Source organism: Bos mutus, chromosome 7 (assembly GCF_027580195.1).
Source record: "Bos mutus isolate GX-2022 chromosome 7, NWIPB_WYAK_1.1, whole genome shotgun sequence".
NCBI lineage: Eukaryota > Metazoa > Chordata > Mammalia > Artiodactyla > Bovidae > Bos > Bos mutus.
The window spans coordinates 73,117,804-73,135,860 of NC_091623.1; the positions used below are offsets into that span (position 1 = coordinate 73,117,804).

General features: G+C 36.6%; 1 protein-coding gene across 4 annotated transcripts in view; it reads right to left on the minus strand.

Moving 5' to 3' along the window:
• Positions 1 to 18,057, minus strand: part of PRR16 (proline rich 16) — a 290,139-nt gene that overhangs the window by 162,559 nt on the left and 109,523 nt on the right. The window contains exons 2-3 of one of the 4 annotated variants that reach the window (XM_070374095.1): positions 5,180 to 5,273; positions 4,476 to 4,756 (exon numbers count right to left, since the gene is read on the minus strand). The exons of 2 other annotated variants lie outside the window; for them this stretch is intronic. Coding sequence is in view for 1 of the 2 variants with exons in the window: in XM_070374094.1 (XP_070230195.1) it covers positions 5,180 to 5,191 (12 nt within the window). In the remaining variant the exon portion in view is untranslated. The remainder of the gene's footprint in view (positions 1 to 4,475; positions 4,757 to 5,179; positions 5,274 to 18,057) is intronic. One more of the 4 variants, XM_070374094.1, reaches the window with a different exon arrangement.

Here is an 18,057-nt window from a genome sequence, read left to right on the forward strand (position 1 = left end):
TTTTCATTTTTCTATCAAAGGATCATTCATACATTAATATCTCATTCTAAGATATAAAATGTGTTGTTTGTGAGCGAGCAGTACATTTTTTTTATTGTTTTCTTTCTATTGCATACTTTTCAAAGTGCTAACATTAAGTTTCTGCAAATCAAATTCTATTTTGACATACAGCCTTTTAAGTGCCAAAAAGGAAATCATGCAAGAAGCACTAGATTTAAAGACTACAAAAAGTTGTGAAAATATGGAATGCCAAGTTCTAAGAAATGCACATTTTTCATGCTTTGTTCTAAGAAGACAGTATCAGAGTAGCATGTAAGACATTTCTTCAGCTCTCTGTAGCTACTTTATTTCTTGGTAACATCTTTAAAGCATCCGAAGATGCAAAAAAGAAGAACAAATGGATCTATAGAGAGAATTTTCTTTTTTTTTCTTTTACTACATACTTATTGTGCCATGATTTTTCTAGATGTCAAGGATCCAGTCCGCTGCCCTGAAGGAAGTTACATTTGACAGGCAGGGGTCAACAAATAAGAAAGCAAATGCATAACAAGAGCTCACAGAGTAGTAAGTGCTGTGGAGAAAATCACAGATAGCACTATGAAAGACAGGACTGTGCAGGCTAGGGAGCAAGAAGCAGGCACACAGTCAGCCAGAGCCCAGGCTGGGTGGTCAGCAAAAGCACCTCTGAAAAACATAACATAGACACTGATGCTAAAAAGAAGAGAAGCAGCCAGCTATGTGCATGCTAAGCGCAGAGGCCCAGAAGAGGGAATGAACTTGGGCAGCCCAAGGAACCCAAAGAATAGCTTGTGATGTAGAGTGCCAGGCAGGGGCACCAGACTCTAATAGAAGATGACTTCTGGGCTCAGAATAGATCACAGTGGATGGATCACAAGGTAAATAGCCAAGGTCAAGAGACTGAAGGAACTCTCAAAGAAATGGGGAGCCACACAAGTATTTCATGTGAGATGACACAACCTTTTACATTTCAAAAATTATACTTGTGCTGCTCTCAGGAAAACAAATTATTGGAGGGCAAGGGAAGAAGCAAGATCTGGTTAGAAATTTGTATGAAGGCAATCTAATGAAAAGATGAAGATAGCTTAGATGGGCGTAGTGGAGACGGTACAAAGAAGGATTTAAAATGTACTTTGGAGGTAGACTTGACTAAACTTTCTGAAAGAATGGACATGAGGGGTGAATGAAAGGGAGGAAGCAAAAATGATGCCAAGAGTTCTGGCCCAGGTAACTGGTTAGATGATAGAAGAAATCATGACATAGAAGAAACCAAACAAGAAAGTTCTGGGTCTGAGCATGATTCTTAAGTTTTGCTTTTGATATCTAAGTACCTGTTAAATAGCCAATGAAGATGACTGAGTGGGTTTAGGGAAAAGTTTAGAGCAAGAGATAAAAACTTGGCAGTCACTCACACATACTTGGTGTTTCAATCTATGGGACTAGATGAAATCATCATGGAGTTGGTGGTGGGGAGGAAGAGGACAGGATAGGAGGGGAAATAAAAGAGTGTGAGAGAAACAGAAAGAGTGGGGAGAGAGAGAGAGAGAGAGGAGACCATGCATCTGCAAGTGAGCACAGATGGATAAACAAGCCCTCAAACTAAACATCTGGGCAATGTAACATTTAGATGTTAAGGAAGCAAGGATTCAGCCAAAAACACTAAGGAGGAACAGCCAGTGAGGTAGAGGGGAAATGTAAATTCACCTCTTCCATGCATAGAACCTTGACAGATAACCTTCTAACAACTGCAGCCAAAAAGTACTTTCTGGCATTTTTCACCTATAGCATTGCTCCTAGAACTACTTATTTGCTTGCTAAGGTTGGATGTAAACAATACTTTTCTAGAATAATTTCCACAGTGTTTTAACAACAAAATCAAGCAACACCATCTCATAAGCACAGGCCCCTGCAGGTTATCAATCTCTGTGCATATCTGGGGGAGAACTGCAACAGAACCATGAACCTGACCTTCCTGTTTCACCATCGCACCTGCTGGCCTTGCTGTTACTGTGTTCCATCATTTTCACCCTTATCACATTCAAGGCCATATCTTGTGATGAATAAATTTAAGATAAGTTTCATTCCCTGTTTCCTTCTGGATGGGCACAATCTTATAAAAGTTCTCATAGGTATTTCTCCTATTCTTCCTTTCATTTTGCTAACAAAATCAGAAGACTTTGCCATGGCTTGCTAATTCCCTGTGTGCTCCTTCAACAGAATTCCAATGATTATTAATACTTATTTTAGTTTCTGAGCCACTTTGATTGTAGCTTCTATTTTAACCATCCATCCTTGTTTCATAAACTCAATTAATTACTTTGTATGGTCTCTCTGATTTACCTCCAACTCACTTGTCTTATCTTGTTTATTTTTTAACTCTTCTGGTAGATGCTGAACATATCAAGGGCAGAACTGTGTCTTATTAATCATCACATCTCTTATTTCTAGCATGGTGCCCAGTACTAAATGCATGTGCATTTAATGTGGAATGAACGGATGAATTAAATAATCTACTAGATTAGTTCAAACTGTTCTTTATTGAGTTTGACAAAAATGATTAAGATGTAAAAAGACTGCTTTATTATATTTTAAATAAGACCCTTAGGAAAAACTTTCCTGTTGCTGAGATTCATCAGTGCCTCAAATTTTCCTACCTTCCTTCTATTTGCATATGTAATTTTCATTAGTATGCTAGCATAAGTGCAAGCAATTTTGAGTGACAACAGCTATTCAATTGACATTTGATTTTTTTTTTTCTTTTTATCTTCAGGAACTACCAGTGTGTTTAAACTCAGTAGCAACATTAAATGTTGGATTTTCTCTTTTGCTCAATGTAGCAAAAATTCAATTTTAAAATTCGAAGTACCTACAATTATTATGGAAAGACACTACACACTTTATATTACTATTTTACTAGTCAACTTCATAATTACTTCAACAGTGATTTCACCATTTTTAATCAACTAAACTCTGCTGAAACAGTTAAATATTAGAAATTAATATTTTTTATAGAAATTTTATGAAGTTTGAGAAGTTCTATGACAGTGTGACAAGTACACCAGATGTCTAGAGGCTGCAAATACTTCATTAAAATGAGACAGATATTGTTTCAATGTAGATTATCAAGATTTTATTTCAATTAAAAGATGCTGAGCCTACAGTGCCTCACTTTTTCTGTAAAATTTATGTCAATAGAATACACAGAAGCTAAATCCTGAATCCTCTGGTTCATTTAGTCAGCTGAAGGTCTTGGGAACTCCGATTAAATAAATGACTTGCAGAATATTAACAAGTAAATTAACATTAGAGTTAGAATTTGAAAAATCTCCATTTCTGTTCTCATATCTTCACCACGTAATTTGTTCTTCAATTTGTCACATAGCAAAATGGTGAATTCATAAGATGTATGAAGAATGAAGGGAAAATAAAAGCAGAAATTATAAATATTTCTTCATAGGTCTTGTCTATCAGTATAGACATAGCCAGATTTTTAAAATCTCTTTATCCTAGCTTAGTCAACAACTTATCCTTACTTTCTTTCAGTATATTTTTACATTTATATAATGCTCTATACTTTCTAATTTAGTTACCTCTAAAGTAGAATTTGATTAAGAAGTTAAGTATAGCTAAATTCCAAATAGCATTGTCTCTTGTTTTCTAATTAGGGCACATAAAGAAAAAGACTTAATGCATGACATAGATCCTAACTGTGAAAAACAGTACGATTGCTACAATCTCATAAATGAAGATAGTTTACTAAGTTCTTGAGGTCACTGTATAGGAATGTAGCAAGGTTATTTAATAGGCTTTCAAGTACAAAACCAATATCACTCAGAGGAATTAATTTTAGAGTATTCCCAAATGATAAATGCATGTAAGTGTTTAAAGAAAAACAGTAATTGTAAACATGTCAATACATACTCAGTATTTGATATTATCCAGCCATCTTTTATTTTTGGTTTTAGATAGAATAAATTCAGTCTTCAAATTAAATAACTGACTGATCACAACCATCTCTCAGATTTATCTAGATGTGGAAAAATTTAGTTTCATATTTAAATGATAAGTAGAGTCCTATATAGATAGAAATTATGAAATTAAATTATTGCTCCAGAAGCATCAGTCTTAATATGGGTTAATACACCCATAATCTTTCATATATAGAAAAACAGACACCAGTGAAACCTTTATTGTCAGCCTTTTATGGTAGGAAACATAAAACTGCAACAGAAGAACATTTCTGACTTTACATGTTTTCACTTTAGGAATACAAAGCTAGTAAAGGTAACAGTCCTTCTATGGTCACATATGGTGAAGGCAGGACTATCCCTAAATTGTTAATGAGTCTTATGTACCCCCAAAATCAAGTTTCTTTAAAAAAATGAGCATTAATTCAATATTTGATTATAAATAATATCATTTATATAATCTTGTTTTATTTTCATGGTGAAACTTACTACTTTCCTATAGTTGTTGTTGTTGTCGTTAAGTCGCTTCAGTCGTGTCCGACTCTGTGCGACCCCATAGACGGCAGCCCACCAGGCTTCCCCGTCCCTGGGATTCTCCAGGCAAGAACACTGGAGTGGGTTGCCATTTCCTTCTCCAATGCGTGAAAGTGAAGTCGCTCAGTCGTGTCCGACTCTTCGCGACCCCATGAACTGCAGCCTACCAGGCTCCTCCATCCATGGGATTTTCCAGGCAAGAGTACTGGAGTGGGGTGCCATTGCCTTCTCCGTTCCTATAGTTAATAAATATAATTATCAAAATTTAAGCTAGTTTTGTTCATAGAAAACATGGATGTTTTAACATGAATTTGTTAATCCTGACACCTTAAAATTGAAATTTTGAAATTTGAAAAACATCATAAATGTTCCTCCGAATATTTTAAAAATGTTACAAAGAAAATTTCCTCTATGGAATTTCACTATAAAACATAGACTAAAAATATGACAATTTCTATGGTGATAATTAGTGTGTGATTGTTAATCGTGTTACTATGGTCATTATTTAATAACTTTAATATTCAAAGAGATCTAACTGGTAATTGTATCTTGTATGTATATTTCAAATAACAAATGATACCATGGACTTGCGTGTTTCTTAGAAATGCAATTATGTGTTGTCTAAATTCCTGTAAACATCATGGCAAAGCAGTGCTGACCTTCTCAGGCATTTCCTGGTGTCCTGTTCTCACTGCCTGCCGCACTGTTTCCCTGTTTCATCATGTGGGGAGGTGGGAGTAGGTAATGGAGCTTCTGTTAAAAAAAATTAGAGAACTTTTAAAAATAATGTATTTACTTTAGACTTTCCAAAACACACTGAACTGAACAGGTACAGGAGATGATGAAGTGGGGAGTGGGGGATTGATTAGTCAATATGAACGCATAGGCTGTACTGATGAACACATGAATGGAAGAGAGGAGTTAACATACGCAGCATGTATATGGAGGAAATGCACATGAAGGACTAAATAATGTGAACGAAAACATTAGAACCATGGGACAGATCAGTCAGTCAATCAAGACTTCAAGAACATTCTCTGAGAATCTATTCTTTCTGAATATAGAGCACTAGATTAGAGCAAGTCACTAGAAACTTTCTTTAGATTAACACATTCATTAATCAATACTGTTTTAGTATTGCTGCCCAACATATTATTAACATAGACAAATGAGGACCACCTCTGAAAACAGTAATCAGAAGAGACATGTGCTTAGTTGCTTAGTTATGTCCAACTCTTTGCAACCCCACGGACTGTATTCCACCAGGTCCTCTGTCCACGGGATTTTCCAGGCAAGAATACTGGAGCGGGCTGCCACGTCCTCCTCCAGAGGATCTTCCTGACCCAGGGACTGAACCTGAGTCTTCTGTACCTCCTGCACTGCAATTGGATTCTTCACCCACTGAGCCACTGAGGAAACCCCTATCAGAGAGATGAGGCAGTCACCACATCACAAAAGCCGATACAAATACTCCCAAGTAGTGTGGTGGTACAGAGGAGCCTTTGGAAATGAGAGCGCTATCCTGAAATATCTGAAGGGACGACTTGTCTCACAAAACCTAGGCTTGTTGCATGAGGTGCCAGTGGACTGAACCAACCTCTGAGAAACATACTCCAGGTCATGGGAACCAAAGATGACGCTACACCTGAGTGACCGATCTGGTTACAACAGAGGCAGAGCGGTCTCTTGGCCGTGACACTGTCAGGACGCCAAGTATCAGAGGGCAGGGGGACAGAGTCCATGGCCTGAGAGGTCTAAGTACTGAGCCCAAGTGCATGAGTTACAGTCAGTCCCCAAGTGTGCAGTCCCTCATTCCTGCCTTAAGCCTTTGGTAACATGTGCCCCAAACACTGCAGTTGCTATACTTAAGGACACGGGTTTCAATCATCCACTGTGCAAAATCATTCATGCATTCTCTCACTGCTTGAAGAGCACTATGCTTGGTCAGTACTAGGAATGCTGAGATGAATGATAAAGACCCCTCCCTCAAGTAGCTCAAAAGAACCAGCTTGGGGCCATGTTAAGGAAAGGCACACATTTCTCAGCTTCCTTCTGCTTCCTATGCTATTACCAGTTTTCTTCATCAATAAGATCTTTGAAAATTTATTAGAAGAAAAGCAAAAGTATACACATGAATAAGCTCAAGGCATTTAACATCATCAGTCATCCATTTATAAGGAATGTCAATTCATGACATACTCACTGAGCACCAATTATTTGCCAGGAGTACTTCTAGTTGCTGGTAAAAAAAAAAAAAAAAAAAGAAAGAAAGAAAAACAAAAACACCTGCCCACATTTTTATTACATATACACACATTAGAAGAAACATTTTGTTAACAATGAATTATAAAGTTTGGAAGCAAAACACTTAAAATTAATTTAAAAACCTAATGAATAGTATTATGCAAGCACTATTTGTTACTTAGTATTGAAAAATTTTATGATTCAAACATTTAACAAAGTTAACAGTCAAAAAATAAAGGAGAGCAATAAAATGTTCCAACCACATTTCACATTAAATCTACATGAATACCCTTAACAATGTTGTCAAAAATCAGATTCATAAAGTTATAATGCTGCAGTGGAAAAGCAAAGCAAAGATAAAAATCACCCTAAGTTAACACTTCTGATGAAAATTATGCATCTCTGTTCTCCCCTTCTACCCAAAGAATGTTTACCCCCAAAAACCACTAAAAAAAAAAATCCTTAAGGACCTATGAAAGGAATAGAGACTTTTCCATTGAACACTACTGTTTCATTCGTCATTCCAAGACACTGGGGACTGGTGGTGGAAGTATGGTGGCCACAGTTACACTCACTAGCCATGTGGTCTGAGGCAAAGTACTTACTTCTCTGCTTTGTCTTTTTTCTCTTCCCTGCTGCTGCTGCTACTGCTGCTAAGTCGCTTTAGTTGTGTCCAACTCTGTGTGACCCCACAGACAGCAGCCCACCAGGCTCCCCCGTCCCTGGGATTCTCCAGGCAAGAACACTGGAGTGGGTTGCCATTTCCTTCTCCGATGCATGAAAGTGAAAAGTGAAAGTGAAGTCACTCAGTCGTGTCTGACTCTAGCGACCCCGTGGACTGCAGCCTACCAGGCTCCTCCGTCCATGGGATTTTCTTAAAGTACTGGAGTGGGGTGCCATTGCCTTCTCCGTCTCTTCCTTGCAGGGGAGGTAAAAAAAATAGTTGATCCTTGAATGACTGGGAGGTTAGGGGTATCTACCCTCTTGTAGTCAAAAACCCATATAACCTTACCATCTTCACTCTTTGCTCAGTTCTGAATCTATGGATTCAACCAACCACAGATCACATGCTACTATAGTACATTTCTATTGAAAAAAATATGCATGTTAGTGGATCCACACAGTTCACACCAATGTTGTTTATGGAACAACTAGATTCATAGGGTTAGTGTGAAAATTAAATGAGCTAACACATGAAAAGGATTTAAGACTTTTTAAAGCACATAATAGGTGTTTATGTGTATTAAATTGGAAGAGCACTACAGCAACTATGCATGTTGAAATCTTTACCGACAGAGGTTCTCAGAACACTCTAAATGAAGGGGGAAAAAAGGTGCAAATGAACTTATTTACAAAAGAGGAGTCACAGATGTAGAAAACAAACTTATGGTTACCAGGGGATAAGGGATTGGGGGGGTGAAGATAAACTGGGAGATTGCAATTGACATTCAGACTCCTATATATAAAACAGATGACTAATAAGAAACTACTGTATAGCACAGGGAACTCTACTCAGTACTCTATATTGGCTTATATGGGAAAAAATCTAAAAAAGAGTGGATATATGTACATGTATAACTGATTGACTTTGTTGTACTCCTAAAACTAACACAATACTATAAATCACCTATACTCCAATAAAAATTTTCAAAAAATAATTCTGAACCAAGCACCTAAATTTGGCATTCATCAACCCTGTGGACTGTAGCTCACTAGGCTCCTCTGTCCTTCGAATACTCTAGGCAAGAATACTAGGGTGGGTAGCCATTCCCTTCTTCAGGGGATCTTCCCTGACACAGGGATGGAACATGGACCTCCTGCATTGCAGGCAGATTCTTTACAGTCTGAACCACTAGGGAAGCTCCTGTCATTCATTAATCTGGATCAAATATTCCCCCGGGCAATACAACAGCAAAGCTGCGATACTTGGTACCTATATATTTTTTTTTTCTTTTTTTTTCTGTACAGTTCTTCTGTGTATTCTTGCCACCTCTTCTTAATATCTTCTGCTTCTGTTAGGTCCATACCATTTCTGTCCTTTATCGAGCCCATCTTTGCATGAAATGTTCCATTGGTATCTCTAATTTTCTTGAAGAGATCTCTAGTCTTTCCCATTCTGTTGTTTTCCTCTATTTCTTTGCATTGATCACTGAGGAAGGCTTTCTCATCTCTTCTTGCTATTCTTTGGAACTCTGCATTCAGATGCTTATATCTTTCCTTTTCTCCTTTGCTTTTTGCTTCTCTTCTTCTCACAGCTATTTGTAAGGCCTCCCCAGACAGCCATCTTTTTTGCATTTCTTTTCCATGGGGATTGTCTTGATCCCTATCTCCTGTACAATGTCACGAACCTCCATCCATAGTTCATCAGGCACTCTATCTATCAGATCCAGTCCCTTAAATCTATTTCTCACTTCCACTGTATAATCATGAGGGATTTGATTTAGGTCATATCTGAATGGTCTAGTGGTTTTCCCTACTTTCTTCAATTTAAGTCTGAATTTGGCAATAGGAGTTCATGATCTGAGCCACAGTCAGCTCACGGTCTTGTTTTTGCTGACTGTATACAGCGTCTCCATCTTTGGATGCAAAGAATATAATCAATCTGATTTTGGTGTTGACCATCTGGTGATGTCCATGTGTAGAGTCTTCTCTTGTGTTGTTGGAAGAGGGTGTTTGCTATGACCAGTGTGTTCTCTTGGAAAAACTCTATCAGCCTTTGCCCTGCTTCATTCTGTATTCCAAGGCCAAATTTGCCTGTTACCTCAGGTGTTTCTTGACTTCCTACTTTTGCATTCCAGTCCCCTATAATGAAAAGGACATCTTTGTTGGGTGTTAGTTCTAAAAGGTCTTATAGGTCTTCATAGCACCATTCAACTTCAGCTTCTTCAGCATTACTGGTTGGGGCATAGACTTGGATTACTGTGATATTGAATGGTTTGCCTTGGAAACGAACAACATTCTGTTGTTTTTGAGATTGCATTCAAGTACTGCATTTCCAACTCTTTTGTAGACCATGATGGTTCCTCCATTTCCTCTAAGGGATTCCTGCCCACAGTGGTAGATATAATGGTCATCTGAGTTAAATTCACCCATTCCAGTCCATTTTAGTTCGCTGCTTCCTTCACGACCAAGATAATCACGATGTGATCACTCACCTAGAGCCAGACATCCTGGAATGTGAAGTCAAGTGGGCCTTAGAAAGCATCACTATGAACAAAGCTAGTGGAGGTGATGGAATTCCAGTTGAGGTATTTCAAATCCTGAAAGATGATGCTGTGAAAGTGCTGCACTCAATATGCCAGCAAATTTGGAAAACTCAGCAGTGGCCACAGGACTGGAAAAGGTCAGTTTTCATTCCAATCCCAAAGAAAGGCAATGCCAAAGAATGCTCAAACTACCACACAATTGTACTCATCTCACATGCTAGTAAAGTAATGCTCAAAATTCTCCAAGCCAGGCTTCAGCAATAGGTGAACCGTGAACTTCCAGATGTTCAAGCTGGTTTTAGAAAAGGCAGAGGAACCAGAGATCAAATTGCCAACATCTGCTGGATCATCGAAAAAGGAAGAGAGTTCCAGAAAAACATCTATTTCTGCTTTATTGACTAGGCCAAAGCGTTTGACTGTGTGGGTCACAATAAACTGTGGAAAATTCTTCAAGAGGTGGGAATACCAGACCACCTGACCTGCCTCTTGAGAAACCTGTATGCAGGTCAGGAAGCAACAGTTAGAACTGGACATGGAACAACAGACTGGTTCCAAATAGGAAAAGGAGTACGTCAAGGCTGTATATTGTCACCCTGCTTATTTAACTTCTATGCAGAGTACATCATGAGAAACGCTGGACTGGAAGAAACACAAGCTGGAATCAAGATTGCCGGGAGAAATATCAATAACCTCAGATATGTAGATGATACCACCCTTATGGCAGAAAGTGAAGAGGAACTAAAAAGCCTCTTGATGAAGGTTAAAGAGGAGAGTGAAAAAGTTGTCTTAAAGCTCAACATTCAGAAAACGAAGATCATGGCATCTGGTCCCATCACTTCATGGGAAATAGATGGGGAAACAGTGGAAACAGTGTCAGATTTTATTTTTGAGGGCTCCAAAATCACTGCAGATGGTGATTGCAGCCATGAAACTGAAAGACACTTACTCCTTGGAAGGAAAGTTATGACCAACCTAGATGGCATATTCAAAAGCACAGACATTACTTTGCCAACAAAGGTCCATCTAGTCAAGGCTATGGTTTTTCCAGTGGTCATGTATGGATGTGAGAGTTGGACTGTGAAGAAAGCTGAGTGCTGAAGAATTGATGCTTTTGAACTGTGGTGTTGGAGAAGACTCTTGAGGGTCCCTTGGACTGCAAGGAGATCCAACCAGTCCATTCTAAAGGAGATCAATCCTGGCTATTCTTTGGAAGGAATGATGCTAAAGCTGAAAGTCCAGTACTTCGGCCACCTCATGTGAAGAGTTGACTCATTGGAAAAGACTCTGATGCTGGAAGAGATTGGGGCCAGGAGGAGAAAGGGACGACAGAGGATGAGATGGCTGGATGGCATCACCGACTCAACGGACATGAGTTTGGGTGAACTTCAGGAGTTGGTGATGGACAGGGAGGCCTGGCGTGCTGCAGCTCGTGGGGTCACAAAGAGTCGGACACGACTGAGTGACTGAACTGAACTGAACTGAACTGATATATTCTTTCTCACAGTGAAGTGCCAAAATCTAAGTGTGCTGCCAGAATTCCCCAGCTTCATAATTGACGCCACTTTTTCCATTTTGACAGTATAGATTCTGTCTTGCTTTGGCAAAGACTGTTTGGCTTTGCATAGTGGAAAAACCTATTACTAAACCACTCCAGCCATAACTTGTGGTCTTATTCAACAACAGAGCCCTTTTATCAAACACAAGCTAAACAAGTCCTTCCTTCCTTTCCCTATGTATTTTAGACACAGTCTCAGACTAGGCTAACAGCAAAATGAAAAAGGTTTGAAAATTATCTGTTAAATACTGAGTAAATCATTAAGCTATATTTCAATTATCCAGAGTATTATTACCCAATCTAGAAGGAAAATGTCTAAACTTTATACTTGGAATCACTATCGGGAAATAACAGAAGATGATGTGAATTTGTTAGAGGAAAGAGTACCAAACTTGAATTCATGACCAATGTGCATTTATGTTTTTCGCATTCCCAGAATTAATCAATGTCCACAATCTGTTTTGATAACTCTGTCTTGAGTATTTGCTTATCCTTCCAATAAGATGGAGAAATGCCCACAGGATGAGAACTGAATGTTGAACAGGTTACTCCTGAGTCATGGGTTTTACACTGAATGTGTCACATTATCGTGTCTCCTTTATGATCACTATCATATGCATTTGTACAATGTGTCATGTGCACAGGGTCACAGTCTGGTTACAGAAGAAAAGATGTCTCTGTATGAAACCATCAGATTTATCTAGGAATTGAACATACACCTATAACCCACAATCTACAAATATCCATCAACTGAATCCCTGTGGATGAGTACTCTGCGAAGGAAAGCATCATTCAAATTCTAGTCAGTATGCAACTGGCTGCACTCAAAGTTCCTCTAGGGAAGCGATAAACTTGTTCATTTTCATAGCACCAGAATCTAAGAATCAAAGGAGATTTGTTTATTGGCTGAACAAACTTAATTAAATTTCACCTCTTAGGCTAAGTAGCAGAGGGCTATTGATTCTAGCCCACATTTTAAATAAATCATGTGTCTGGATATAAAGACTTAAAATGCAAGGTTCTGTTTCATTTTTAACAACCATTACTTAAATGATGCATTATTGCCTTAAAGAAAAAGGTATTTATTAAGTACAGCATATAACTATGGTATTGGAATTGCACCAAGAACTCCAAAAAAGCTGACAATATAAATGTTTTTTTAAAAGCTGAATTTAATTCAATAATAGATCATACCTATAAATTGATCATATGAATTAAATAAAATGTTCACATTTTGGATTACGCTTATTTATTTTGTCCTAAATGAAAGGTAAAATGCATGGTCTAAGTAACGTTCATGTAAATAAGTTGGGACTATCACAGGGAGATTTAAATCATGAAATTTGGTATTATACTTATAGCATTATGGGGGAAAATAAAACCAAATCATGACCTTTCACAGGACTGCTATTGCTAAGTCACTTTAGTCGTGTCCGACTCTGTGCAACCCCATAGATGGCAGCCCACCAGGCTCCCCTGTCCCTGGGATTCTCCAGGCAAGAACGCTGGAGTGGGTTGTCATTTCCTTCTCCAATGCATGAAAGTGAAAGGTGAAAGTGAAGTCACTCAGTCGTGTCTGACTCTTTGCAACCCCACGGATTGCAGCCCACCAGGCTCCTCCGCCCATGGGATTTTCCAGGCAAGAGTACTGGAGTGGGGTGCCATTGCCTTCTCCTTTCACATGACAATTTAAGATAAATATTCCAAGATTTAAGAGAAAAGAAAATAGAAAAAAAAATTTTGTAAAATTTAAAATTTAAATCATTTTCAGCCTAAGTGCTATCAGAAAGATAAAATCCAACCATACAATCTAATATTTCTCATTTACAAAATACCAACACTAACTTTAATTGTGCATTTTATGATTATTCAGTAAATCAGCAAATAAACAACAAAATATGATCCTTGCTTTAAATTTCATGCTTAATTAGTAGATTTCCTTCACTGTGTTCAGATATCAGTTCAGTTCAGTTGCTCAGTCATGTCCGACTCTTTGAGACCCCATGGACTGCAGCACACCAGGCTTTCCTGTCCATCACCAACTCCCAAAGCTTGCTCAAACTCATGTCCATCAAGTTGGTGATGCCATCCAACCATCTCATCCTCTACTGTCCCCTTCTCCTGACTTCAATCTTTCCCAGCATCAGGGTCTTTTCCAATGAGTCAGTTCTTCACATCGGGTGGCCAGTGTATTAGAGTTTCAGCTTCAGCATCAGTCCTTCCAGTGAATATTCAGGACTGATTTCCTTTAGGATTGACTGGTTTGATCTCCTTGCAGTCCAACGGACTCTCAAGAGTCTTCTCCAATACCACAGTTCAAAAGCATCAATTCTTCGACATTCAGCTTTCTTTATAGTCCAACTCTCACATCCATACATGACTACTGGAAAGACCATAGGTTTGACTAGATGGACCTTTGTCAGCAAAGTAATGTCTCTGCTTTTTAAAATGTTGTCTAGGTTTAATATGCTGACCCAGACTTGCCTGTGAATGTCCAGGAGTCTCCAGTGGAGCCGTAGGTCAGCACTATTCAGACATGGGCAAGATGTATTATACCCATGCTCCATGTATAACTTCATGGGTAAATAATAGCATTATATGTCCTTCAGTCTCTGCCAACATGCTCACTGAATGCTTTTCCCATAATCTTCACAAAATATGCACAATGCTCATATATTTTCCTTCTATAAGAATTTAGTTTCAGTTTCAGAAAATAGTACACAGCAAACTTTAATCTATAACTTCAATAAAATGAAAATGTAAGTTCTGTAACTTTTCAAGATCAAATATGATCATGTCACCTCAGTATTCAATTAAATACATACATGCATTCATACTCACACTAAAAAAGAATTGGATTGTGTGGAAGTAATAGTATATGCATATTTTACTGAATAATGCAATAGAAAATTGCATTTATTATAAGCATTTTAGAGCACAAAATTACATATTTTTAAAATAATATGTATGTATTGAAATGTTTTTGTTTGCTTTAAAGTATATATATGAACTGTAGTTAATATCATCTCAAAACTAAAATCTCATGTTGCCACTTCAAACATTCAGGTTTAAATAAAGGGAGAGTACAGCTTTGAAAAATAATATTTCAAGGCAGTTTAATTTTGAACCAGTTACCTTTGTAGTGAAGGGTATTTATTCATTTGGCCCTAGCAAACAGATGGACAGTGATGGAGGAAACCAAACTCCACCACAAATCTACACATTAAATGGAAAGAAACGGCTTTACCAACTGTCTTTGCAGCCTAACTGTTCAAGGTGCTAAAATGGGCCTGTAACACATGCCCACACACATCTGGGATTAGATTGTACAAATACACCTGAGGATAAACATCCTTATTTACAGAATTTGAGCAAAGCAGAGGCCAGGCTTCAATACCCAAAGACACTAGGTCTTCGTGGGGCCTGAGATTTGGAAAGCTAAGTACAATGTGAAAATGTAATTCTGAGACTTTAGTAACAGAACTGAAACTGTGTAAGTTTCTCCTAGTTTAAACCATTATTCTAGGAATAGCTGAGGGAAATAGGAAAGAAAATGAAGATTTCCAGATAATAAAAATGAGGAATTTTTTACTACTCTGTTTTTTAGTCATATGAGTAATATAACATATATATCCAATTCCTATGTCTAATTGCAAATAAAACATTTTTAAATAACTTTGAGTATTTCAGATTTTACCTAGAGAAAAGAAAATGATTTCATAAGATATACATCGCTTTGAGCCATACTATATCTATATCTGTCTATCTATCTATATTTATTTCTAAAGTATGAAAGGCAAAACTTCAGCAATTTTAGAAAAAATTATATAATTATAACCTTGAAATATAAATAAATTCTTAAACAAGACTCAAAAAGCACAAAGTATGACACAAAATGGTGATATATTTGACTAAAAAGTGTAAGAGATACTATAAACAATATTCCAAATAATGAAAAAATTAGAAACAGATATTTTCAAAGCTATATCATATGAAGTACCAGTACTTAAGCATAGCAAAAAACCTTCTAAAAATCAATACTAAAAATATAAATTATGTAAACAAAAATTTTAATAAATGTGAAAATCCAAATGGCCAATGAATATTAGTAATCAAGGAAACAATTATTTAAAATATTAATTAAATACATTTTAATATCCTTAATAACAAAACTTGAAAATCTATAACTGCCAATCAATGGGTGAGTGCATACATATATGTATATATATATATACATATATATATGTATATAGTGGTATGTCTTTATAATGGAATGCCCTATATAGTCTATAATGGAATAATATCCATCAGTAAAAGTGTATAAACTCTAAGCAGAAATTTTAAGAAACATATGAAAAATTATTTGCACAAGTGTATATGACACATATTATACAGAATTCAAAGAATGATGCATATTATGTATAAATTTGTACATAAGGAGAAAACATAGAAAATATATAATAATAATCGATACTAAATTCAGGAGTTTGTTTATATCTAGGTACAGAAAAAAAGAGAAAGGAAAGGAAAGGGGGATTAGAAAGGTTTATTCAAGGCTTTTAAATCGTATTTGTGATATTTTATTACACTTCTCTAAAAGTTTAAATTAGATACACTAAATGTCTACGCTTTTCAGCATAATCAGGCTCTAGTTTAATGAAAACCATGCATCCTCACTTCAAGTGTTTTAACTTCACCCTCAGGCAGGTATACAGAGCTCACACTCTTACCGCAGTATTCAGATAAAGTGGAGTTCACTGTATCTAGTAAGAGACAAGAAACTTTCCCAAAAAGCTCCAGCAGATGCCTTCTCACATCTCATGAACATAAATAAAGACTACAGCTTTAATCAGTCCAGTGGTCAATGGATTAAAAAAGAAACTGACAAGTCATCAAAAAGGGGGTATCAGGTAAATCTATTATGTGACAAGTAAAGAAATAGATAAAAGTACAAGTCATGAGACTTTTCTGTATTTCAATGGCTAATTCAAAGCAAAGCCAAGTAATTGCTGACACTTCAGAACAAAGTCATCCTTAACACAAAGAAACTTCTTAAATTTTCACAATAGCTACCAATCTTTGACCTTGCTATGAGTATCTCAACTTAAAAAGGGTACTCATAAAATATTACATGTTGATAGAAAATATATTTTAATGATGGAAACACTGAGTTAAGTTGCAAAGGTAAATTCTTTGAATTAGGACTACTGTTGAGATAAAACAATACTGTGTTATGCTTAGTCGCTCAGTCGTGTTCGACTCTTTGTAACCCCACAGACTGGAGCCCACCAGGCTCCTCTGTCATTGGGGATTTTCCAGACAAGAATGCTGGGTTGCCATGCCCTTCTCCAGGGGATCTTCCCAACCCAGGGACTGAACCCAGGTCTCTCACATTGCAGGCAAATTCTTTACTGCCTGAGCCACCAGGGGAGCCCTAAAGCAATATTAGAGATCTAGAACACTTTAAAGTATTTATATGAAAGATAAACACTAATTGGTGAAAGAAAAAGATTCTTAAAGGGAAATATCAAATTCACATTAGGACACTTTGAGAATAAAGTGATTTCTCACATTACTAATTTAAAAAGGAAATCACAAATATAGTAGCTATCTTAGGTTTTTGTAACTATCCAAGAGTTTAATTTTTAGAATTATTAATTTAATTTATTTAATTATCTCATACTATTCCAGAAAACAGAGTAAGACATCTTTAGAAGTTAGCATTTATCACTGAGACTATGGAATATTACACAGAAAACATATTAATAAAATATCAATAATATAACACAATATGTCCACATGCCCTATAAAATAATAATAATTATCATGAAAATCCAAAGTTAATTATTAGCCAAGATATATACTGTCTCATTTAAACAATAATTTATGGTCTACCAAGGGTGAATCACTAAGAGAGTGGGCAACTAAGAAAAAGGAAAGATATACAATGCGTAAACTAGTTGTGTTTCAAATTACTTTTGAAGCAATCATTGCAAAAGATTATGGTTCCATCATTTGCTAAAAGCCTGTTTCCCTAAAGCCACAATATAAAAAAATTATTATTTACTATGATTCAAACACTTCATATAATGTATTGGTTGATGTAATATATGTCAAGACAAAATAAAATAAAACAAAATAAAACAAACGGGCTGGTCCTGAACACAGCATTTCACAATTTGGTCATGTCGATTGTCAATTTAGTCAAGAATATTTACTAAGCATCCACTGTGTTCTAAAAGTTATTTTGCATTTCACTCCCCAGGTATACAAGTATTTTTTCATTTTAATAAGTAGAGTGTTTTGATTTGAAATTTATATTTGAAAGAGAGTGTTTTAGAAGCAGCATATAGATGTCAAGTGAGGTAAGTATGCTACCCAAATTTATAGAAGAGGGGAATGATATCTTCATTAGTATGTATGCTAAAACTATAACATACTATAATGCCTTGGTTATACTAGTTTATCTTCTCAGACATTTTGATGATGAAAATGATAGACATCCAAAATGCCATATAAAGATTCAAGCTGT